Source organism: Gopherus flavomarginatus, chromosome 5 (genome assembly GCF_025201925.1).
Source record: "Gopherus flavomarginatus isolate rGopFla2 chromosome 5, rGopFla2.mat.asm, whole genome shotgun sequence".
Taxonomy (NCBI): domain Eukaryota; kingdom Metazoa; phylum Chordata; order Testudines; family Testudinidae; genus Gopherus; species Gopherus flavomarginatus.
The window spans coordinates 23388164-23411802 of NC_066621.1; the positions used below are offsets into that span (position 1 = coordinate 23388164).

At 49.2% G+C, this 23639-nt stretch overlaps 1 protein-coding gene across 1 annotated transcript; it reads left to right on the forward strand.

The window, feature by feature from the left end:
* Positions 1-338: 338 nt before the first annotated feature.
* Positions 339-21928, forward strand: RNPEP (arginyl aminopeptidase). The gene is made up of 11 exons (XM_050956187.1): positions 339-753; positions 4199-4339; positions 7916-8067; positions 10988-11104; positions 11275-11510; positions 12729-12842; positions 14516-14628; positions 17705-17813; positions 19369-19593; positions 20500-20642; positions 21592-21928. The coding sequence occupies exons 1-11, from the start codon at positions 376-378 to the stop codon at positions 21754-21756; spliced, it is 1893 nt and encodes a 630-aa protein (XP_050812144.1). The 5' UTR covers positions 339-375; the 3' UTR covers positions 21757-21928.
* The last annotated feature ends 1711 nt before the right edge of the window (positions 21929-23639 follow it).

The following is a 23639-nucleotide window of genomic DNA, read 5'->3' on the forward strand; positions in this document are numbered from 1 at the left end:
ATCCCCAATCCCAACCCACTGCTCCCCAGTGCCCTATCCCTATCCAACATCCCCAATCCCAACCCACTGCCTTATCTCCGCCCCATATCCCCGTCCACTGCTCCCCAATGCCCTATCCCTGTCCCATTTTGCCAATCCCAACCCACTGCTCCCACCCACTGCTCTATCCTCACCCCAAATCCCTGGTCCTAACCCTCTCCCCCGTACTCCCTTGCCCCCCGTTGTAGCGAGCTTTACGCTCCGCCCCCGGCTCTGCCCCACGCGCGAGGGGCCGGGGCTCCCGCCGCGCGCTCCCGCCGCGCGGTCCCGCCCATCACTCGCCGCCGGGCCGCCCTTTCTCCACCCCCGCCGCCTCCCGAGCCGGCCCCAGTAGCGATGGCGGCGGCGATGGGGCGGCGGGTGCGGGACGTGGCCTCCGCCTGCAGCGCGGAGAGCTTCGAGCTGCAGCACCTGCACCTGGCGCTGCGCGTGGCCTTCGGGCCGCCGGGCCCCGGGCAGCTGGAGGGCGCGGCCCGGCTGGAGCTGCGCTGCCTGCGGGACGGCGCGGCCGAGCTGAGCCTGGACTCGCACCCCAGCCTGGCCGTGCGCGGCGTGGGGCTGGCGGCGCCGGACGGGGACCCGCGGCCGCTGCGCTTCGAGAGCCGCCCCTTCGCCAGCTACGGCTCGGCGCTGCGCGTCTTCCTGCCCGAGCCGCTGCGCGCCGGGGAGTGCCTGGCGCTGGACATCGCCTACAACACGGGCGACGGGCCGGGGGTGAGCGGGCGCCGCCGGGAGCCGGGCTGCTGAGTCCTCGCTGGGTCCCGGGGTCCCTGCCCCCTAGTCCCCTCTCTGGGCCTTGGAGTCCCTGCCCCTGAGTTCCCTGGCTGCCCCCCAAGCCTGCCCCCTAGTCTGCTTGCTGCCCTCCAGGCTCCCTTTCTCCAATCCCCTCGTTGCACACCCTCCCTGCCCCCAGTCCCCTTGCTGTCCCCTGACCCCTCACTAGGGCCCTGGGGTCCCTGCCCCTGAGTTCCCTGGCTGCCCTCCAAACCTGCCCTCTAGTCTCCTTGCTTCTCCCCTGATCCCTTGCTGGGCTCTGGGTTCCCTGCCCTCTAGTCCCCTTGCTGCCCCCCCCATCCTGACCCCTCACTGCCTCCCTGAGCTTCTGACTTCCTGATTTCCTTGCTGACCTCCACTGTGACCCTTTGCTGCTCCCCTAGACTCCTGATCCCACAGTCCCCTTGCTGCCTCTCTGAGTTTTCCTAGTTCCTTTGTTACCCCCGCTCCCTAGCCTCTTAGCCACTTGCTGCACTGCACTGCACTCTGACCCCGGGCCTCCTCCACCCTAATTTCTTTGCCCTGCCTTTCCTCCCTGGGGCAAGATCTCCAGTCTGTCAGTCTCCCTGGTCCCTAACTGCTGATCATTTGTTTTGTCTCAAACTTTCTCGCTGAAAGCTCCCTGGCAGGCACTTTAGAGGGGAAAGCTCCTTCACTGCCAGCAGCTGACTCATGGCAGAGCAGAGGGGATGTAGATACCAAGGGCTGAATTCCTAGCTCCCTGTACCGAGCAGCACTGTTTACAGCAGTGCAAAGTGGGTGCAAAACACGTCTCAGGCAGTGGGGTGGCAGTGTTTGGCCCACAGTTTGCACTGGAGTAAATGACAACACTGGGTGTGAGGCAGTGATGAGTCTGGCTTGAAAGAGGAGTAGAGGAGGGATCTGGAGCAAGTCCAAAGTGTGATTTAGCCTGGCTCCTAAATCGACTGGGGGAGTAAGGGGTTGTTGGAGAATAGAGATCTGGAAAGCAGGGAGCTGCAGTGAGAAAAGGAAGTGATGGAGGCCTGAAAGGGGCATTGGGGGGAACCAGAGTAGCCATATTTAAAGGTGTGACTTGCAAACATATGCCTGAAAGCTCAGGGTGACAGCAAGATTATGTAAAGTGGCGGGTAAGTGGGAGAGAAGGAATTGTGCGTAAGAGGGAAGGTGCGCCCTTTCTCCAGTATAGCCTCTTTGGACGTATTTAGCTGCAGTGTGCTGAGTTTGCTTAGTCAGGACGGGCAGGAGTGTGGCCGGGCAGGAGGGTGGAAGTTCAGTATTATCCAAGGTTGAAGCTAGAGATCAGAGAAAGCAAAGCAGGGGAGGAGGAAACTACCCTTTCCCATCCCTTTGTGCTCTCCTCAGGTCCCCAGCTCAGGCTCCAGTGATGCTAACCCTGATTACAACGAATCACCCCCTTTTGGTAAATCTAGGCAGCGGCAGGTTCTCAAAGAATGGAGTGTGGACGAGTTCCAGCCCATGAACTCTATCCCCTGCTAGGAAGCACTAATTGATAGTAACCCTCAGCAAGAACTTCAATTTTGGTTTCTCTTGAGCTTCTGACTCCTCCTGAAACCAGGCCCAAACTGTTCCCAGCTGAAGGGTCCTGTTTCTTTCTGTGCATTTGCAGTCTGGGATCACAGACAAGCTTTCTGGTTCCAGCTTTGTCTAGCGAGTTTAATTTCCCGGTAGCAATCTGATAACCTTTTTTCCAACCCCCCTCAATCCTTGGGCAGGAAGGGAGTGGGGTGTTACCTGCCTCCAGAAGGCTGAGTCTGCTCGAAGAAGTGTGCTGCAGTAATCTGCCTGTTAGAGAATAGAAGTGCCAGAGTCTTGCATTTGTCAAGAGTTAAAGTGAAAGTGTCTCTGTCCCTGCAAAGATCAGGACTCAGCATTATTTTGTTGGCTTATTTATCCGAGACCCACCCAGCAACCTGGCTCCTTTCAACAGTTAAATGAAGGTCTTCAAGTTGTTCATGAGAGAAGAGCTAATACAAATGGATGAGCTGTAGTAATTCTGAATGATAAATGCTGAGAATAAAAACTTCAGAGCTAGGAATGAGCAGCCCAGCTGGAATGAGAGAGGAGGAGATCCAAACCTGTGCTTATGCTTGGAGGGTCAGCAATAACTGCTGATTTATTTGCTTTTTTGCATCTTTTTGCTTCCTAGTTTGGGGCAGGAAGTGGAAATGCTGTGGCAGCATGTGTGAGCCTGAGGGTAACTGCCTGTTTCCAGCTTGGTCAAAAGCAAGAGGCTTTGCAAATGTTGAGCTCCTGCCTTAGTGGTCAGAGTTGAGAGAAACAGCTGATTTCTTAAGAGTCTTAGCCAATTTTTTTTTTTTTTTTTTTTTAGGTTTTTCACTTCAGTTGTCTAATTTCTGCCCATCTGGATTCAAAGGGGGATTTCAGTCTCATTGAAGCAGGCTCTTGATCACGCTGGCCTAAATTTGGAGGAACCGCTCTGATTTCAGTAGAGTTAATCTAGGTTTACATAAGAGTAAATGAAATCAGAAGTCAGCCCAGAATAATACCCCTTACTAAGCTTACTTCTTGTTTTGTTTTCTTAAAGCATTTTGTACACCTGAGTGATACTTAGGCCTTGTCTGCACTGGACAGGGTTTGCTGGTATAGCAAGCTGACTGTCTGCCCTAGGGGAGACAAACCTTAAGCCAGTTCCTCAAACAAAATAAGTGTACTGGAAAAAGGATTCGTTTGCTAGTGTAACTTGCGCCTACCATAGGGCTTTTGCCAGTAGAGCTGGGTCGTTTGGGAGGGGATGATTTTTTTGCACACTCCTGCCAGTAAAATTTTCTAGTGTAGATCAGGCCTAGCGCCTCCCTGGGAAAATCACTGATGTGCCTAAGTCCTTTTGCTGCTATAGCTCTTTTCAGTTCGGGAATGGGGAGAAGTTAAACGAACAAAAGAACTCTTGCTGGTATGAGCTGTCTCCCCACTAGGGCAGTTTGCCAGTGTGGCTAATACATGTATATTTGTGCTGCCAAACCCTTTCTAGTGGAGACAAGGCCTGGGTATGGGCTGTACATCCTGGGGAGGGCTTGATCAATTTACAGCCGCTTTAAACTACTTAGTGGGGTTTGGCTACACAGGGAAATGGAGTATCGTTATATGGCTATAGTGGTGCTGGTAGAACGAGCGAGTTTAACTTACTCTTGTTTGATTTTTACTGACGTTCCCTCTCCTTGTTCTTCTGCTCCAGATGTCCTGGCTGGACTCTTTCCAAACAGCCCAGAAGGAGAAGCCTTTCCTTTATACCTCTGGCTTTCCTGTGCTCAACAGGTCCTTTTTCCCCGGCTTTCACACTCCAGCAATAAAAAGCACCTGTTCTGCAAAAATCCAGGTAAAGTCTCCCATCCCTCACCTGAAGCTGTCTCTTGTCTCTCATCAGGTTTGTTGGCTCACTCCAGAGCAGACAGCAGGGAAGCAAAAGCCTTATATGTACACGCAAGGCCAGGCTGTTCTCAATAGAAGTTTTTTCCCGTGCTTTGACACCCCTGCAGTTAAAAGTACATATTCAGCCACTGTAAAGGTAAGCAGGAAAGGCATAAGTGTGCAAATTGGATCATTGTGCAAACTGTATTTAGGATAGAAAATTCATTTATCAAGAGGGCATCCGTTTCTAGGCAGTGGAAGGAGAAATCTTAGTAAGCTGTCTCTTCAGCCAGCTAACCCTATTAAAACAGAACTTTGGGAAGTGCTATGAACATTTGTCACCTATGTCTGAGATTCAGGACAGCCGAAAGGCCTTGATCCTCATGCAGAGCTCATTGGTCAGAGTCCTCCGTGTGGACTCTGTCACGTCATGCTGCTCCCAGCATATGCTGCTCCTGCTCCTTGTTTGCCAAGCATAACAGTTACCTTCCAATCCCTCCTTAAAAGTGACCTGCAAAGGACACTTGAATAAAACAATTGTACTTTGAGTCTCTCTCACTTTTTAAATGAATAAAGAAGGATCTGAAAGGGCTTTTTTGGGGGGCGTGGGGGTGTGTGAGGTGTCTTTTCTGATGGCAGAGGCATTGCTTTTTCTCTTTAAGTTTAGAAATAACCAGCATGTGAAGTCTGGTCTTCCTTGGTTTTGCTAGAACACCACTGGGTGGGAGTGAGTTTGGAGTCAGCGTATTGCAAGCTCTTCCATCTTATAGAGGGGAGGGTGCTGAATCTTTTACACAGAGGTACTCGATCCAAAATATGTATGGGCAAATGCAGTCAAGGTAGTGTTAACAAATCTCTTGCTAGCCCTTTGTGATGGGACAAGTGCCTTCCAAACATTTAAAAAATAGAAACAACAAGCTGGCTTCCTCCCAGCACATAGAGAAGTAGCACGTATTATATATTCAAATTGTGGTTCCATTGGGCAGTAGGTTGGGAGATTAATTCAGGGTTGTACAAATACTAATATATGTAATTATAATATAGACGTTGGAATGGCTCTGCATATTTTGGTTTGGTATTTTCTCAGTGACGTTATACATGTCATGACTCATTTCAGTTTTTGCTGTCATACAAACAAAAGTCAAAAACATTCAATGATATGAGAACAACAATAATGCAGAGTAGGCTCGAAGCATTAAGCAATCAGAGGCATGCAGAATTGCTTGATTACCAGTCCTGGTCCATTTCACCATGCAGCAGTCTGTCGCAGAAGACCAGTGCAGTGGATCCACTGAGCCTGTTCCTCAGTTCTGAATGGATGTATCCAAAGCTGGGAAAAAATTGTCCTATACTTGTTGAACTTGTGGGACACTAATGCAATTGCCACACCAGTTCTATGAAGTCAGATGGGATATCAGCATTCTTTAGATTTTTTCCACTCTGTTAGAGGAAACGTTTTCCTTGATAGCATCTGAAAATGTTGATTTTTGGAGTTTTTTCTTTAAATATAAGTAAATATGGCAGAAACTTGGGATTTTTGCTGAGCAACTACTGCCTTGCATTTTTTTTTGTTCAGTTGACAATTTCTTCTCTGCATGTTTTGGATGAAGGAGGTTGGCCAGTGTGTACATGGGTAAGTGCCTCCTGAAATCTTTGTGCATCACACAAAGCAGAAGTACAAATCTTCATTTATCAGTAGAGCCACCATATTTCACATGCAGCATCAGTTCTTAAAGGGTCCCTTTGGAGTGTGTCAAGTGCCATAGCAGTGGAGTTCAACTGACCGATCAAGTTCTTTGCTTTTCAGTAAATCTCTTTATTATTTATACTGATGACTCGATCTTCAAGTTCTGCATCAAGATCACTCGCAATCCTGAGATGTGACCGAAATTTAACATATATTTCCATCCATGTTGGTTGACTGTTCCATTGTATATCCCCGGGGACTTGGGGTTTTACAGATCCTTGGCATTCTTTTAACCAGGCTGATGGTGATTACGAAAGTACTTTTGTAAGTCTGCAACATGTGTCATCAAAGCATGTGGTTTAAGGTCTTGGTCGAGTGGATTTAGCCAATGTCCTACACATCCATACGTAACCAAGGTGTCGTCATCTTGTTCCGAATCACTTCTCGTATTTTGCATCTTTTTCTCATTGTCAGGTAGCTCTTAACAACACAACCGTACCGTTCATTTGTAAATGCCTTGCCTTCTCTTGCCAGTGTAGCACAGTACTTTCCAGTTTTCTCATTGCTTCCAGTGTGAACTGCTAATGCATAACCACCGTTTTCCCTATCTGCACCCAGTTCGTTATCACTGCTCACATTACTCCATCCAGTTTGTATTAATGTAACTGCTTCTCCATGCAATTTGGTGTGTGCTTCCACCTTCAAGCTAGCATCAGGAACTGTGTCTAGCAGTTCACCTGCTGCCTGCTTTTGACTGGGTGCGTTGTAGCCTGGCCTTAGCTAGCATGTCGGAAAAGTTGGACGCTCAATAACAGAAAAGGGACTACGACAGCCATAAAAACTTGTGCAATCTTCAAGGCTATTTTTTGTTTCAGTTCGGGAGTTGTTTTTATTACAGACGCATCCCTTTGTGGTTGAAAAACTGTGATACTTCCTCCTCGTCTTTGCCCAACCTGGAGCTGGCTTTCTTTTGTTGTAGTTGGCAATGGTACTGCAGTATTATCAGTACCTTTTATCCTCCGAATGCGATTCTAATCCTTTTACATGTTTTATATGTTTAACCAATGTCCGTGATTCTCATGTCTTTGTTACTGAAAGGTGGTAGCTGAGAGTTTATCATTTCCAATAACTCAGCCGGCATTGCTAATATATCAGGATAGAGGCCAGTGGCTATGGCTGCTGCTGGGTCCATCACTCTGAGTTCTCTTGATCACTGCCACACTTAATTACCTACCAAAGGGATGGGGAAGAACTTTGATCACACATTTAAATGCAGCTCACTGCAAGGCAGGTGCTTCTTTACCTGCTGCTCTGTTATTGCCTGCCTGCAAGGCACCCACCTAGGTGGAAATTGGAGCAACAAATCTTATTTATGTAGGGTCTTAGGCAGCACTGCAAGTGCATGAGGCACTTAACAAAACAGTGCAAGAGTCTCTCTGATGGGTTTACGATATAAGACAGGAGACAGGACAGCAGCACAGATAGAGGAGACAGTGATAAGATTACTGGGGATGAAACGAACCCACAGAGGATTCAAGAGAGAGATGTGTTTTAAAAGTGTCCTGAAAAGTAAATAAAAGAACAAAAGCCCTGGGCTGTGCCCTTTTCCCCCAGGGTATGTTACGCTCAGGATTTCGGGTGGGGAAGGGCTGACTGTTATAAATGGGAACGTTAAAATGGGTCAGGATATGTCCATGTGATAACACAGTGGCTCAAAGCTTGGGCTGTGTGTGGAGCTGGACAAGTTCTCCGAACCCTCGTGTTCAGGGTTCTGTAAATTATCCTCCTTTGTGGTGGTGGTCCTAAGGGAGCCACCCCCTTTGCCTCCCCCTGTCTGTCAGGAGAAGCCTGAATGCTTTCCCCTGCCTTGAAAGGGGTGGTGGGGTTTGAGATCCAGGTGGTAGGAGCATTGTTGGCGGGAGCTTGAATCTGGGAATACTCATCATGGTCACAGAGCAGCCAAGATAGCTCAGATCCACCCCTAATGTGTGCGGTGTGACCCTGCCTGCCCTGATGGAGGCTGTTTACAGGTGTCTCCTTTGCTAGGTCCCTGAAGGCTTCACAGCTGTGATGAGTGCCACTACCTGGGAGAAGCAGGAGAAAGACAACACATTCACCTTCAAGATGTCCCAGCCAATCCCGTCCTACCTGATCGCCTTGGCTGTCGGCGACATAGTTTCTGCTGAAGTTGGACCTCGGTAAGAGGCTGCCCTCTTATTCACAAGAGGAGGATCGTGCATTCAGTTATAACAAAGCTTGTTGCCTTGGTTGTAGCTTAGGTCTGAAGAGTTTGTCTCCCTAACGAGCATATCTACTATCCATCCCCTTGTTTGAGGGGAGCTCTTCCCCCACCTCAACTCTTTGTGTGAACACTGGGTAAAACTTGCCACTCTAGGCTCCCATGCACTGTGGTGTTCCCCTGATAGCTGCCTTTTCCACACTATCTGTCTTGCAGCACGTCTGCACCCTGTCCTGCCAGCCACTCGTGAGCCCAGGGAGTCTTGCATGAGAATAGAATTAACTGTGGGTTCTTTATTACTATAAATCTGGGTCAAAACCAACCCAGTCATCTAAAACTTGGTTGCAGCTCTGCCAGTCGTTAGCGGGTTATCAATTCTCATGCTCAGCAGGAGACTTCATAACCCCTAAAATCAAAGGACAGTAGCAGATTATACCCCTCCAGTCTGAGTAGTGCATCTGTGGCTTTTAGTATGCCCCAGATTATCTCATTACGGATCACCTCTCATTCCTTGTCCTGGGCAAGTTTTTTTTTCTCCTTTCTGGGCAGAGGGGAATGCAGCTTCAAAGTGGTGCTGTGGAATTGCACTCCTGAGCCCTGTTGTCCAGCTCTGTGCCTTGCTTTGAATGTGTTCCCCAAAGTCACCTACGCAGAGGGCTCTTAAAACATATATACTGTTGGGTCCTGGGCACACGGGAGTCTGGCCACTCCTGCTTAAGGGGAATAAGTCCCCCATTTTTTTTCAGCTCCTTTAATTCATAGATTCATGGGCCAGAAAAGATCATTGAGTGTGACCTCAAACCTTGCTTGAGCCTTCTTATTAAGGACTAAAGATTAAAATAACAACACCTGCAGTAAATGTCTCATTAGCCTCGTTTATGGCCAGACCTTTATTCTTCTTTGGTTTAAAATCCATTAACTGTTAAAACTTCCCAGTTCTACGCATTCAGCAAAATGCCTGAACTTTTTTTTTGTAGTAGGGACTGATGGCAGGCCGGGCCTAGTCAGGCATTTTTCAAATGAAATTTGGGAAGGTCTCCTTAATATGCAAGGAAGTTAGAAAGCAAACTGCACTATCATGGAATATCAGGGTTGAAAGGGACCTCAGGAGGTTATCTAGTGCCACCCCCTGCTCAAAGCATGATGGACCAATCTCCAACTAAATCATCCCAGCCAGGGCTTTGTCAAACCTGACCATAGATCTGTAAATCACTGGAGTCTGAGCACGTCGCCTAAGGCTTCTGAAGGAAAGAAAGTACTGAGCTAGCTTAAGCTTTGCTATGAATCCCCAGACTGTGGCTACTTACTGAGAAAAGAGAGCTAATGGGGGAGGTGTCTCCTTTTAAAAAAAAAAACAAAAAACCCAAAGCTGTTGGTGATGCTGGTGGATAGGCTGGTGACTCTAACCTGGGTTCCCAGGCAAAGGAGCGTAAACAAAGATTTGAACAATACACTGGGATAAGGGTAACCTGATAGTCAACCAGCAGCCATGCCACTGTCCCCATCAGCGCCTTATGAGTCAGTGACAGCGTCGATCAAAGTGATACCTTGTGTGCATTTTCCAAAAGGTCCTTTGCTAGGCTGGGAAAACAAATGACCAGAGGGTGCGGTAGCTGAGATAAATGGTTACAGGAAAGGCTTTCCTCTAGGGTTGGTTTCTGCTCAGCTTTTGTAATGGTGTAACTCTGTCGGTTAGGGCATGATTTTACTGACATTAATACAGATATAGCTTATTTCCCTTCCCCTACAGGAATAAGCTACCCCAGGGTAAACACTTAACATTGGTATGATTGTGCCCCCATGAGAGGAGATTGTACCAATGTAGCTAGATCAATACAGAGAAAGCTGGACAACTTGTTGGCAAGGACAGGGCCTTGGAATGGGGTGAATTCTCCAGCGTGCGGCTCTGGAGCTTTGAGGTGGTGATTGTTACATCTATTAATGACCTGGAGGAGGTAGTGGGCACAGAGATGAGGACAGCTGTTCTGGTTATTGGGGGATTGAGTCCCCTGGGGCTTTGAGGAGCTTGACAGCAAGTGAAATGTCTTTAAAACTTAGCTTTGATTTTTTTCCCCATCCTTTCCCTACCATGCATCACGTCCATCCTAGGGGGCTAAAGACCTGTGGGCAATGTGGAGGCTGCAGGAAGCCTTATGAATTCTAATAGAATCATAGAAGATCAGGGTTGGAAGGGATCTCAGGAGGTCATCTAGTCCAACACCCTGCTCAAAGCAGGACCAATTCCCAGCTAAATCATCCCAGCCAGGGCTTTGTCAAGCCTGACCTTAAAAACCTCTAAGGAAGGAGATTCCACTACCTCCCTAGGGAACCCATTCCAGTGCTTCACCACCCTCCTAGTGAAATAGTGTTTCTTAATATCCATCCTAGACCTAGATCTCCCCCAATAACCATTTCTCATAACCGCATGAAGCCTGCAAGCTTCAGACCCAGGAGCCTGGTCAACTTGAATGTCACGCTTCCATCTAGAAGCCATGTTCTTACAAGACCCTGATTGCGGACAGCTTGGAGCGAACATGTTTCCTCGTGTTAGGTTTTTCCTTTCCCTTGTGTATTTGGCAGCGTGTTGTATAGAGTCCATTTGCTGAGCTGTAGTTCTCCCTGCAGAAAAGGGTCACTAGCAGCAGCAGCAGGAGGGGTGGAACTGAGCTGGCAGAAGTGTGCTGATGTTGGGGCTGGGGGTGAGGAGGAGGAGTGGGGCTGAGCTGCTTCCAAGGCTGGGTTTGGGGTGCCAGCCTTCCACACAGGTTAGAATCATACCGGCTCTCCTAACTGAGTTACCATGCAGCACGCTTGGGAAGGACGAGGCTCTATCTGCCCTGTGTTTGTTGCAATCAGGATTGTTTCTTCGCTCTCCCTAGGAGTCGTGTGTGGGCTGAGCCCTGTCTGATTGAGGCAGCCAAGAAGGAGTACGATGGCGTGATTGAAGAGTTCCTGGCAGTGGGGGAGAAGCTCTTTGGACCATATGTTTGGGGCAGGTACGGCTCACCTGATTGGAGGGCACTGGGGTGCTCTGGACGGCTTTGGTTCCTTCAGATGCCTCACTCGGTCTTCACACATTAGGGCTGGGGAGGGAGAGTCACCCGGGCGCTCTCCTGGCGGGGGGAGGAGGTAGTTCCTTAGTGACCGCTCTTCCTGCCTTTCCTAGATATGACGTGCTCTTCATGCCGCCCTCTTTCCCCTTCGGCGGGATGGAGAACCCTTGCATCACCTTCGTGACCCCCTGCCTGTTGGCTGGAGACCGCTCCCTGGTGGACGTCATCATCCATGAGATCTCCCACAGCTGGTTTGGCAATCTGGTCACCAACGCCAACTGGGGCGAGTTCTGGCTGAACGAGGGCTTCACCATGTACGCCCAGAGGAGGATCTCCACCGTCGTCTATGGTGAGGGCCCAGCCCCTGGCCTCTGCTGCAAGGACCCAGTCCTGCCATCCAACCTCTGCAGGCAGAGCCGTGTCCTGGCTGGAGGCCCATTGATGTCACTAGTGCTCAGTGCTGCACAGATCAGAGGGCTGGGCCAGGCCTACGTTCTGTAGCTTGACACGTTTCATGGCAGCGTCTGGGGATTTGCACCAGCTCCTAAAATATCTGAGACGTGATAGGGTCGTGTAGGGTGACTAGGGGAGGAAAGGGGTTGGACTGTCTGTTCTGCTTTTTTTTAAAGAGGCTTTTTCTACCTTTTTATAGATTAGAAATTCCAGTCTTGTCTGCTGTGGGCTGCTGGAGCATGGTGGGGGATAGCCAGACATGAAGGAAGTAAAACCTGGCTGAGTTGGGGGTGTGATTTTTATTCAGATTCTTTGAGTCTTTAGTTAACACCTGTTTAACGCAAATGCCATGGAAATTAGCTACTTATGAGCTAGGTGGTATTTTTATTTATGTATCAAAAGACCTAAACCGGTTTGGCACAAACACACTTTTTCCTGGTCACATTGTAAGAGATTAGACCTTCTAACTTGAGATGTTTGCATAATTCTGTCAGGTGGCAGCTGTAAATTTAACTGGTGATGGGGGCACACTTGCTTTTCCAAACGTTTGTTTCAGAATGCTTCATTTGCAATGTAAGAGAATTTTCTTCTCAGTTCACTCTTTCCGTGCCCTCAGTAAAACACACGTAGGTAGATTCTACAGGTCAGCATTTTGGTGTGATTGTCTAGTGACTTTTAAAAGTACCTTTCAAACAAGTGGTGGAGGCTGGCCTTGTGGCTGAGTCCTGGGGAGGCCGGGGCTCTCAAGAGATTCTCCGTGAAGGACTCGCTCCTAGGTCTTCACTCCAAAGCACAAAGCTGGCAGGGCAGAACTCCTCTAGTTTGTAAGGTTGCTTAACCCTGGCAGGCAGTCGTAGTGGGCAGCACATGAGCTGTGCCCCGAAAAACCATGGGACACCCCCTCCCTGCATTGATTTCTTCTTCTTCCTCTAGTCTCTCTCTCTCTCTGAATTAGCTACGCTTCTGCTCCAAAAGCAGTGATTGCTTTGCCCTCTTGCTGGCCTTTGAAGTAGGGCAGCCCCAAAGGAACTTTAGAGGGCAGTTTGCCTTCCTTCCTGGCTCTGATGGGAAAGTGCAGTTTCTCAATGCTAAGTCTCTGTCATCTTCTCATCAGGTGCTGCTTACACCTGCCTTGAAGCAGCCACTGGAAGGGCCCTGCTGCGCCAGCACATGGACAACACGGGAGAAGATCACCCTCTAAACAAGCTCAGGGTGAAAATTGAGCCAGGTCTGTGCTATCTCCAATACCCTACTGCAGAGTACCTGGTGGGGGGGTACGGGTCTCTGCATCTGCAGTAATAATGCTTAAGGATTGCAATAACTAGGGTGTGTTGAGAATAGACTATAAAGTGGCATATGGATTGCGTACAGTGCGGCTATCAGACATTCATCAGTATAGTCCAATCATCTGGCTACTGGTCAACATGAAGGCTACTTGTTAGTAACAGTGTTATTTATAAAAGCAGCAAAGAGTCCTGTGGCACCTTATAGACTAACAGACGTATTGGAGCTTTCGTGGGTGAATACCTGCTTCGTTGGATGCATGTAGTGGAAATTTCCAGAGGCAGGTATATATGTGCAAGCAAGAATCTGGCTGGAGATAACGAGGTTAGTTCAATCAGGAAGGATGAGGCCCTCTTCTAGCAGTTGAGGTGTGAACACCAAGGGAGGAGAAACTGCTTTTGTAGTTGGCTAGCCATTCGCAGTCTTTGTTTAATCCTGAGCTGGTGGTGTCAAATTTACAGATGAACTGAAGCTCAGCAGTTTCTCTTTGAAGTCTGGTCCTGTGATTTACAGAGTACCATAGGTGTGATCAAAGTCCCAAGCCTTAGTAGTTAGTTTATATACTGAAGGCAAATTTAAAGGAACAGGCTATAGAATTTACACAGTGGATGTCTCAGGTTAGGCACCGCAAGAAGTGCCCTGGGTTTTCTGAAGGCCCTAAAAGCCTCATCTCCCATTGACATCCGTCTCAGCTGTGGGCGCTCAGCAATTCTGAAAATCAGGCCACTCTTACATGGGTGCCTTAAACATGGGTTAAACACCTGTTTTTGTTTTTTTTATGCTGTGCCTTTACTTTTGTTTTCGATAAAAGCTTTGAGTAGCCCTGGCATTCGTAGCACTAACTGACAGAGTGTTTCATGGCAGGCAGCTGTTGATAGAAGAACATGCACTTAGCAAAACAACCTCAATATTTTCACCTTCCCTTTGCAAGGCAATGTGCCAGTTTTCATGAAGTTAAAGCATCATGAAAACTTTGTGTCCATAAAGCCTGAGGGTTTTGGAGCTCAGCCACTTCAGAGTTCCAGATAAACAAACAAGGTGCTCTTGTTAAAATTTGAAATAAGGGTGAATTTTTATTCTGTACTGAGAATCAGTGTGATCAATTTCCTTCAAACTTTGCCCCCGCCCCCGCAAAAAAAATAAAAATCTCAGCTGGCTTGAGAGTGATCTGTCAGTCTCCAGGCCAAGAAGAGGTTTCTGGCCAGAGTCTGAAAAGCGCATTTATAATAGCAGCCTGGCTGCATCCTCAGCTTTCTTCGTAATCACATGTGACTGAGTAAATTTCTATGTCCTCTTTGGTTGCATCCCTAGCAAAGAAGGTGGCTGGTCTCTAAGAGGAACGTGGCTGGGTGAGAGGCAGTGGATGAGCAGGGGGAAAGTCTACTGTGCATAGCATTCCCTGTATGTCTCCATGAATTACACAGGGTGGTTTGGATCTGAACCAGGGTGGTGCTGGGTGGAGGGGCCAGAGGCTACTGCCCTTTTGTGCTTCATGTTGGAGGTGGGGGGCAGCTTCTGAGGTTGAAGAATGGGAATCTAAGTAAATTGGAAGAGTTTGTTTTAAATGGTGGTTTCTTTCATAAAGCTCAGGCCCCTGTCATGTCTTTGACCCACTAGGCGTTGACCCTGATGACACTTACAACGAGACCCCCTATGAGAAGGGCTACTGCTTTGTGTCCTACCTGGCGCACCTCGTGGGAGACCAGAGCAAGTTTGATGCTTTCTTGCAGGTGCGGGGTGTGGGTTTGCTGGCTTCTGCCTGAGGAGCTCTATGTGCAGGGATGCACAGGGCTTGGAGGCAGGGAAACTCACTCCCTCTAGCGTGTTTGTTAGCAAGGCTTCTTTCCTGCCTGTTGGTACATAAGTGACAGCATCACAGGTTCTTGGTACTTTCTAAGCTTGCAAATAATGCCACCATCCCCAAGACCAAAGCTGTCCCTTCTGCCTCGGGCTGGGACTCTCCTGGGTTACCCGAAGCCCTGTATAGATCAGAATTGCAGGTTGCAAACCTAGCATTAATGTTCAGTATGAGAACCCAAGCGCTTGAAGTGAGGAAACATAGTTAAGACTGAAGGCCCGTTTAGGCTTTAATGCCTTGACTTACGGAGTCTCTTCATACCTTCCACATTGTACTAGCTTATACAGTAAGCAGCACTCATTAAATGTGGGTTGATTAGATCTTGAGAAGATGTACAAAGCAAGCCAAGCTTGAAGAAAATTCCTTTAGTACAGTTTGAAGTTGTGAGTGCTTAAAGCTGAGCAGACTGGAGCAGGAGGGTCTCAGGTCTGGAACTTTTCCCTGTGTTAGATGCTCTCATCCCTCCAGACCCCCACACTAGCGTGGAATCTATCTGGAAAACTGAATGAGAGCTTCAGCTGATGGCTCTTAATATTCAGAGAACGAAAACCCAGGCCTTGCGCAGTGTGGTCTGGCTGGCAATGGGACTAGTGCCACTGGGCAGCTGAGTTAGCACCTCTCCTGAGCAGTCAGTGCAGCCTCTGGCCTCAGTAGTAAAGGGCTCTATAGCATCTGTCACTTAATGATTTTGACAGGTTTCCAGGCTCTCTCTTTGCTTTGTGTCCTGCCCTGCGGAGTCATTTTTGGACACACACACTTTTGCTGTGGCAGCCATTTCAATTTAAAAAAAAATTAGGAGGAGTATTAGGATTGCTTGTGTTTCACATTTAGAAACATTAAAAAAGTTTTAAGGATAGAGGGGAAAAAAGAGAAGTCTCTTCAGACCAAAATAGGCTTTATGGACATTAAGGCCCTTTTGCGTAAAGTTTAGTAAACAGGAGTAAAGTGTTAAGAGACAAATATTTTTCTCCTAAAAGAAAAATTTATGTGTTTAGGTTATTTTGAAATAGTCTGAATGCCAGATGTTTTTAGAGAAAAAAAATTGTAAGACGTTAAATAAAGACATTTAAATATTAGTAATAGAACTTTTAGAGAAAATGGGGGGTAAGCAAGACACAAAGTGAGATAGAGGCTGTAGAACAGCCAAGAAAAGCAAAAACGTTTCAGCTGGTAACAGAAGGAGTGAGAAGCTGCAGAGAAGGTTTTAAAACAGGAGGAGAAGAAAGCCTGTGTCACTGACCAAGTGGCAGAGAGAAGCCTGTGACTGTAACTAGTCAAATGCCAGTAATTCCAGGACAGTCAGCTTTGAACAAGCCACACCTCTTGGCTGTGCCAGTCAGAAGCTATTCTTTAGACATATCATAGAATTGCATTTTCCTGAACCAATCATAATGTGCCAAGAGGTTATTGACCATTGGACTGTTTCAAAAATGTATCTCTTAAGCAAATAAAAGAAAAGACAAATGCTGTACATACCCCAAGTTTTTGTAGCAATACACCAAATTTTTTTTAAAGTGTTCTTGGTTTTTTAAAAAGTTTTGCCTAATGGAAAACTGCTCTAAAAATGTATTACTTATAAACTGTAAAGAGAGCTTTAGATTTACATGCTTTATATAAAACACAGGTTGACAAATGAAAAACTAGCTTTTGGAAAACATACTTTTTATCAGAGCAAAAAATGTTATTTCTCTGCCACATCCTTTTTCTTTCCTAACTTATTTAAAAATGTAAATGCTGTAAAACCAAGTAAAATTTTAATACATAAACTTTTAAAACACCAATCAAAAGGAGCATGCATGTAGATTTCTTTATTTACAAAATGAATCTAAATTTAACAGATGTCCTTATTTGTGTTTTAGTTTTGTGCCAGGATTAAGTTACCTCTTTTTACATAAAGCCTTTAACATTTTGTCTAGAAAAATGGTAGAAAAAACTTTATGAAAGTTGTGTGCAAATTGGTTCAGGAAAATGCCATTCTGAAACACACATCCAAGCAGTCCTAATGCTCCCCATAAAAACAATAACAAAAAAAATTCAAAATGACACGATGGGAAATGTGAACACGCCCAAAAATGAGACTGGAAGGTGGGACATAAAGCAGAAAGGGAGTGTGGGAACCTGTCAAAATTATATGGTGATGAATGCTACAGAGCCCTTTACTATTGCTGTCAAAGGCCACTCAGGGCATGGGGAAGCATGTTCTTGTGGGCTAAGTACAGGACAGTGCAAGGCAGAGTGTATAGGGCGTCTGTATTCTAATTCCAACTCCTGCTTCATGTCTTGTTTCCCCCTGTACAATGTGGCTAAAAGGCCATCCCCGCACATGGGGCTTAGGGGCCTGGTGAGCTGATGTCTGGGAAGCACTCTAGGGATGGTGAGTAGGATTTAGAGAGGAGGGAAAGAGAATGGGATACAGGAGGGAATGAAGGGGACAGAACAGAAGATTGGGAGTCAGTGGCCAAGCACGTGGGGGGTTGTGGGGAGGGGGCAAGTACTTGAGAAAAGACTGGATGTGGGGGAAAAAAACATGAGACTAGGCTGGAAGGAAGAGGAGGGGGAACAAGATGACCAGCTGGGCATCTTTCAGCCATAGTTGCCAACACATGTGCACGCGGTTGGGGTGGGGGGAGCAGGCTTCAATGCCAAACAGCTGGCCTCACTTCTCCCAGCATGGGGGGGCTGCTGGTGACCGTCACCCCAGGAAACACAAGGAATTGGCCAAGGTTGGGATGTGGGGATTAGAGAACCCTGTCACGGAGCTTCCCTGTGTGCGCCAGGGCCGTCAGAATGGGCAGGAATTGGCTAAACGTGAGGGGGAGAGAGGCTGGGGATCCAATTAACAACTGGAAGTGGAAACCGAATTGTTTAAAGTAGTTTGACTTAGGCCCTGTGGGTCTGCGCCGGTCCTGCCTTCATGGAGCGTAAGTATGAGCACCCTGTCCCCGCAGGCCTACGTGAACCAGTTCAAGTTCCAGAGCATCATGGCTGACGATGCCCTGGAGTTCTTTCTGGAGTACTTCCCGGAGCTGAAGAAGAAAGGCGCGGCCACCATTCCAGGTCAGTATTGCTTTCAAGTCTCAGATCTCCTTCCAGGCACTGAAGAGCCACCGCTTCCTTGTCCCAAGTGCCGGGGATTCACCAAAACCAGAGAGAAACCTTCATATGGGACTCAGTAGTAACCAGCAACTGCAGCTTGTGCCAATTGCCCCTTCTCCAAGGCTCGAATTGGGCCAGGTCAGTGACCCAGCACTGCCTGAGGCTGCCCCCGCCTTCTCCAGAGTCTCAGCTTCATGTTTGTTTATTTTTTTAAAGTTAGTTTCTTATCTAGCGCCTGTAGCTGTATCTCTAGCTATGGATTTCAGCCCCTTTTCCTTATCTCTATTCCCTCACCCTACTAATGTTGGAGTGCCCTTTGCCCGTAGGTTACTGGGACTTTCCCTCAAGTTTATTAGCATGCACAACAATTAGTTACCATGGCATTCGTGTGATTGGACATCTGTGGATGTTCCTAACTTAAAATATCTAAGGCTGGTATAAACTGGCATCTTGTGGTTACCTACGTATTTATAACACGACTCTATCTTGTGACGTCTTGTGATATAGGGTCATTTTGGGTTACTTAGGTCCCATCTTTAGTGTAGCCAAACAAACTAGGGTCCATGGCCTGTTGTCTTTACGGGCTTGAAACATATAGGCTTTTGCCTTAATGCCTTAATCCACACCTATACCTTATTTAGCGTATGCCCATATATCTTCAGCAGCATAGCTGGCTACAAACCCATGGTGCCAAAGAAACCTTCAAAATGGAAGTGGCATGTAGCCAAAGCAGAAATGCTGGCTTGAGTTTGCAGAGAGCCTGAAACGATCAATCCAACATGGGAGCTTCCCCTTCATCTCAATGGGATGTTAACTCAGATGCCCATTGATGGGTTATGGGCGGAGCTAAGGACAGGACCATTTTTACTTTTCCCTCTCATTAAAGTTGAGCCCTGCTACTCTGGCCCTACCAGTCAGTTTGTTACTCTGTTTTACATGCTAACTGCTGTGTACTCTTGCATTTATTTGCCAGATGCTAATGCACTGCCTCAGCTTTCCCCACAGAGGACTGATTCCAGGGCTAAGTCCACTTGCTCCCTGCCCTCCTCCTCCTTGCCCTTCTGATTAGAACTGGGGTAATAAGACGTCATCCACAGAACTAATAACTAACTAGGGTTTCAGTAACACCTGTTGCAGATCCGCGCATTCCCATTTATTTCAGGGGGGTGACAGAGGATAGAACCTGTTACATGGGATGATGCATTAGATGGAAAAAACTCAGCTTGACTCTCAGATCCCAGGTTGTTAACACAGTCACTTATAAGCTCAGCACAGTTGAGGCAATGAGAGATAACAACTGTGGCACTCCCATGATGCAGTTGTAGCAAGGAGATGGAGCTTAGAAACCAATCTCTCCATTCTCAACTTCTCCTGCATTTGCTGTTGCTCTGTGCGACCGCTTGGGCACACTGGCATGCGGCAGAATCCAGCTCCACTGCAGCTCCTGCCTGCTCTGACCATGCTTATTTTGGGAGGTGGCTTGAGTGATGAGTCCAGCTTCTTCTCTCCTCTTCAGGCTTTGAGTTTGATCGGTGGCTGAACACGCCCGGCTGGCCCCCTTACCTGCCTGACCTTTCCCCGGGAGAGACGCTCATGAAGCCAGCGGAGGAGCTGGCAGAACTCTGGGCAGCCAGCAGTTTGAACATGGAGGCGATCAAAGCTGTGGACATCTCTGGCTGGAAAACCTACCAGCTCGTCTTCTTCCTGGATAAGATCTTGCAGAAATCCCCTTTGCCAGACAGTAAGGACCAGTAACCTCTTCTGAGCAGGGTGTGAGTTGGGTACAACCGGTGGGCTCTGTAAAGCAGTGAAGCCTTAATGCAAACCCTACCACGGTGTAGAAGCACGCTGGGTACTAGCACCAGTGACTTCCGGTACAGTCAGCTAGGTGGGGAGACGTGTGCCAGGCAACATGCCTCCAACCTCGCTGCAGCCCGGGGTGCATGCGCCAAGGGCCAATTCAGCCAACCTGTCCCATGATGGGAGTCCAATGGCTGGGCTTTAGTTTTGCTTTTGGGGAGATGCCACCATCTCTCCAATAACTGAGTGGGGAGGGAAGAGCAGGGCTGTGTGTTGGGGCCTTGCCACCTGCCTAGGATCAAAGAGAGAAATGACTGATTGCAAGTCAGGATAGCAGAACTTCACCCCCAAGCAAGCACCCTGCGTTCACTGCTGTGTACTGGTCTCCATCTCTCCAGAGCTCTGGTCCCTCTGCCTGCCAGAGCCAGGCGTGAAGTGTGTGCAGTCATTGCCTCCTTGGCTTGTGAACCTTCCCCCGCCCCCGCTGAGTCTGAATGCCTGATGTAACCTGTTGAGTGCCTCTTGCTTTGGCTTAGCGATGATTACACCAGACCCGCTGGCTACAACACGCTCGTGTCTCTGGTATGGAGTGTGGAGGAAATCTTTGTTCGATGACTCGTTAGTGACATGTCCTGACTCTGTGTGCCTGGGGCGTGTGCTCTGTTAAACTTTCGCCACCTCTTTGACGGCACATGGTGCCTGGACCACGTACGTGCAGCTTTGCTAAGTTGCAACCAGTGGCATTTTCAGTTTGTTCTTGCTGACCGTACCCAAGTAAGTGCTAATGATGCTAGTTTCCTTGTGTCTGAGTCTGGCTGGGCTGACGCGCCTGCTGTTCACTTCCCAGCAAACGTGGCGAAGCTGAGTGAGATGTACCCGAAGATCTCCAAAGCACAGAACGCCGAGTTGCGCCTCCGCTGGTGCCAGATTGTCCTCAAGAACAACCACGAGCCTGAGTTTGGCAAAGTCAAGGACTTCCTTCACAGCCAGGTTTGTGGGTAATGCCATTGCCAGCTCCATGGGGTGGGAGTGTGTCAACCAAAGACCAAGCCCTGCTTTAGCACCACGTGCAGCGTTACAGGGAACGCCGTGTTCTGCCCAGAGCCCTGTTGCACGTTCTCTTTGGTTTTAGGCTTACATTTAAGGCCACAAGCACTTCCCTAAACCCCTTTGCAGTCAGTGGGCTTTAAACATGTGCTGCTTAAAGTCAGCACATGCTTAATGTTTTTGCTGAATGGAGGCCAGAAATGGAGAGCACATTGAAGAAGAGAGAGTAGCGATAGACAGTGGGGTGTACATGCAGCATGGACGAGTGCCATTGGACCCATAACTGCATTTTCCTGACTCCAGTGCTTATGTGCCACCAGATTTTTTTTAAGTGTGGGAAGGGCTGAGCGGGACAGAATTTCATGGGGTTTAGGAACTACCTGAAAGAGGGGGCTGTAGGTTCTTGTACAAACAGGTGCTGCCCTCTCTGTCTGCTCTCAGTCTTCTAAACTGTTTGCAAACCTTGCAAAGGTGCTAATCCTGTACAAGGACTGTCCAGGTCACTTGCTCTTGCAATCCTGCCAGTTTCTCTTGCCCACTTCTGAAAGAGGGTGGGTTAGAGTTTCTGTTACATGGGGAAAGCTGGTTCTGCACGAGCACACCCAGGTGTGTGTTTGCACACCCATGTGTATGCTTTCCAGACGTTACACACTTGAATTTGGCTAACCTTTTCTGTGTGCAGCATTTCTGGCTGAGGCCAAGCCTGGGGGATGTCGGCTGGAAGGGGGACTGTCTCGGGAGCTGTGGGCGTGTTAACGCAGAGGTTCTATGAGAAATTCTTCTCCAGCCTTAGTGACAGAGTGGTCCCTGTGCAGAGCACTGTAATTCATGGCTCCAGTCGTGTCTTCCAGATCCTAACCTCCACATGGCCTTTGCGATTTGTGCCTTGCAGGGGAAGCAGAAATACACCCTCCCCATCTACCGTGCCATGTGGAGCGGCTCCGAGTCTGCCCAAGCGCTGGCTGTGGAGACTTTCTCGGCCACGGCCCCTCAGCTGCACATCAATGTCCAGAACTACGTCAAGAAGATCCTGGCTTCGGAGCCAGGGCGGACCTAGCGGCTTGTCCCAGAGAGACGCAGGCAGCAGCGCCTCATGATCCAGGGGGCCACTCCCCATTGGAGCTGCGCTTCTGGGCCTGCCTGAGGCTCCGTCCCCCAGCTCGTGCGAACCCTCGTGGCCCCCTCGCTCACTGGCACAGATTTAGTTTTATTAAACGCTTTGTCATTTGTATTCTGCCTGGTGGCTGGCCCCAGTCCCCATGCTACAGGTGGCTTTATCCCTCATGCTAAGGGCTAGCAGGTGATTCCCTGTCAGGGGGTGAGATCCCAGGGCCCACAGGCTGCAGAGCACAGGGGTCCTAACAAGGCAGGGATCTTGGTGGTCCTTGCTATGCTCTGGTAGCCACTGGTGGCCTTCCATCTCTCAGGGCTGTAGAGACCTGGTTCCTGTGCATGCCTGCTCCCTGCCCCCAGGTGCTGGGGAGCATACTGTGGGCTGTCAGCCCAGGGGCCCCTGCTCCTTGCCTCCTGCTAAGAGCCCAGGTGCTGTCTGACAGCTTGGGAGAGTGGGCAGGGGAGGGGATTCACCCCTTGACAGCTGGGTATTTTCTTTCAGTTCCCGGGGGGAAAAAGGGTGATGCATCCTGCACAAGGGGGGACCCTCTCACTCCTCACCCACCAGATTGGGTCCCATCTCCCTCATTCCCCCCAGCCCTGCTGCACCCATCCATCTTCCAGCACAGGGTCCCCTCTTCTCCACCTCACTAGTGGGGCTCATCCACTCCATGCCCCACCACAGCCTGGCCTGCGTTCTGGTTGAGAGCACGCTCCCATGTGGGGGTTTGAACAGCTCTAGGCCCCAGGCCTGGGAAGTGGCAGCAGCTCTGCCAAAGCTGGGCCGTTTGCCTCCTTTTGTGTGGCAACATGGGGGAAGCACGGTTATTTCTCTGGGAGGCTCTGCTGTGTCCTTGCAGACAGGGGCTGTTCCCTCCCTGTCCTAGGTGGCTCTGCATTTGCCAGAAGCTGGCAAAGCCCCTCAGTGTCCCTCAATTGCTCCTTTTATTGTAGCTGGTGATCAGGCCCTGAGGTTTGAGGCACTTGCATCAGAGGAAGGAGCCCCAGGCTGACAGGCCCAAAGGGAGCTGGTGTGCTCTGATTTGGATGTAGCCGAGGAGAAGGGTCAGGGCAATTTCAGGCCTGTGCCCAGCACTGTCAGGGAAATGCTGGGGATGCACTGAGCGTCCACTACGACACAGGGCTCAGTGGTGGTGGTGGGGGGGGGATATGGATTCAGACCACCTGCCCATTTACCATTAGTACAGCTGGAAGGATGGATCACTGATTTCTGGCAATGCCACACTCCAGTAAGGAAACCTTCCCCCCCTCCCCAGATGCTCAGTGACAGGGTGTGGGACTGGTTCTTACTGTGATCCCTGGCCCAGTGATCTAGCTGGTGTGCTAAGAGAAGCCAGGCTCTGTCTTGGCCTTGTGGTTTCATTGCTGATTGAGCGAGGGGCCGTGCAGCAGCGATGGGCCATGCCCTTGGTGTAGCTGCCAGTGCTCAGCCAAGCAAATGAGTGAGCCCCTGTAGAGTGGGATGCTCCCCCCACACCACGGCCAGTTAATGAGCCTGGTGCAAAGCTGAGGAGAGATCAGGCAAGGACAGGACCTCAGCAGCCCTGGTTCATTAAACTGATCTGGCTACCAAGCTGTTTTCTCTCCACGGAGCTTTTCAAAGGCCACCGGAGGAGTTCACCCACCTCTTCCCCAAAGCTCTCAGGCTGCGTGCGCAGAAGCAGCTCCAACCTCCCTCCCTGCCTGGCTCTGGGAAGGCTGACCAGTCGCCTGGGGCAGAAGGGGCCCAGCCTGCACAGTGGTGATGCTTGGGATGGGAAGAGACTATGACACCAGCAGGGCCTGCCAGCCTGCCCAGCACCAGCC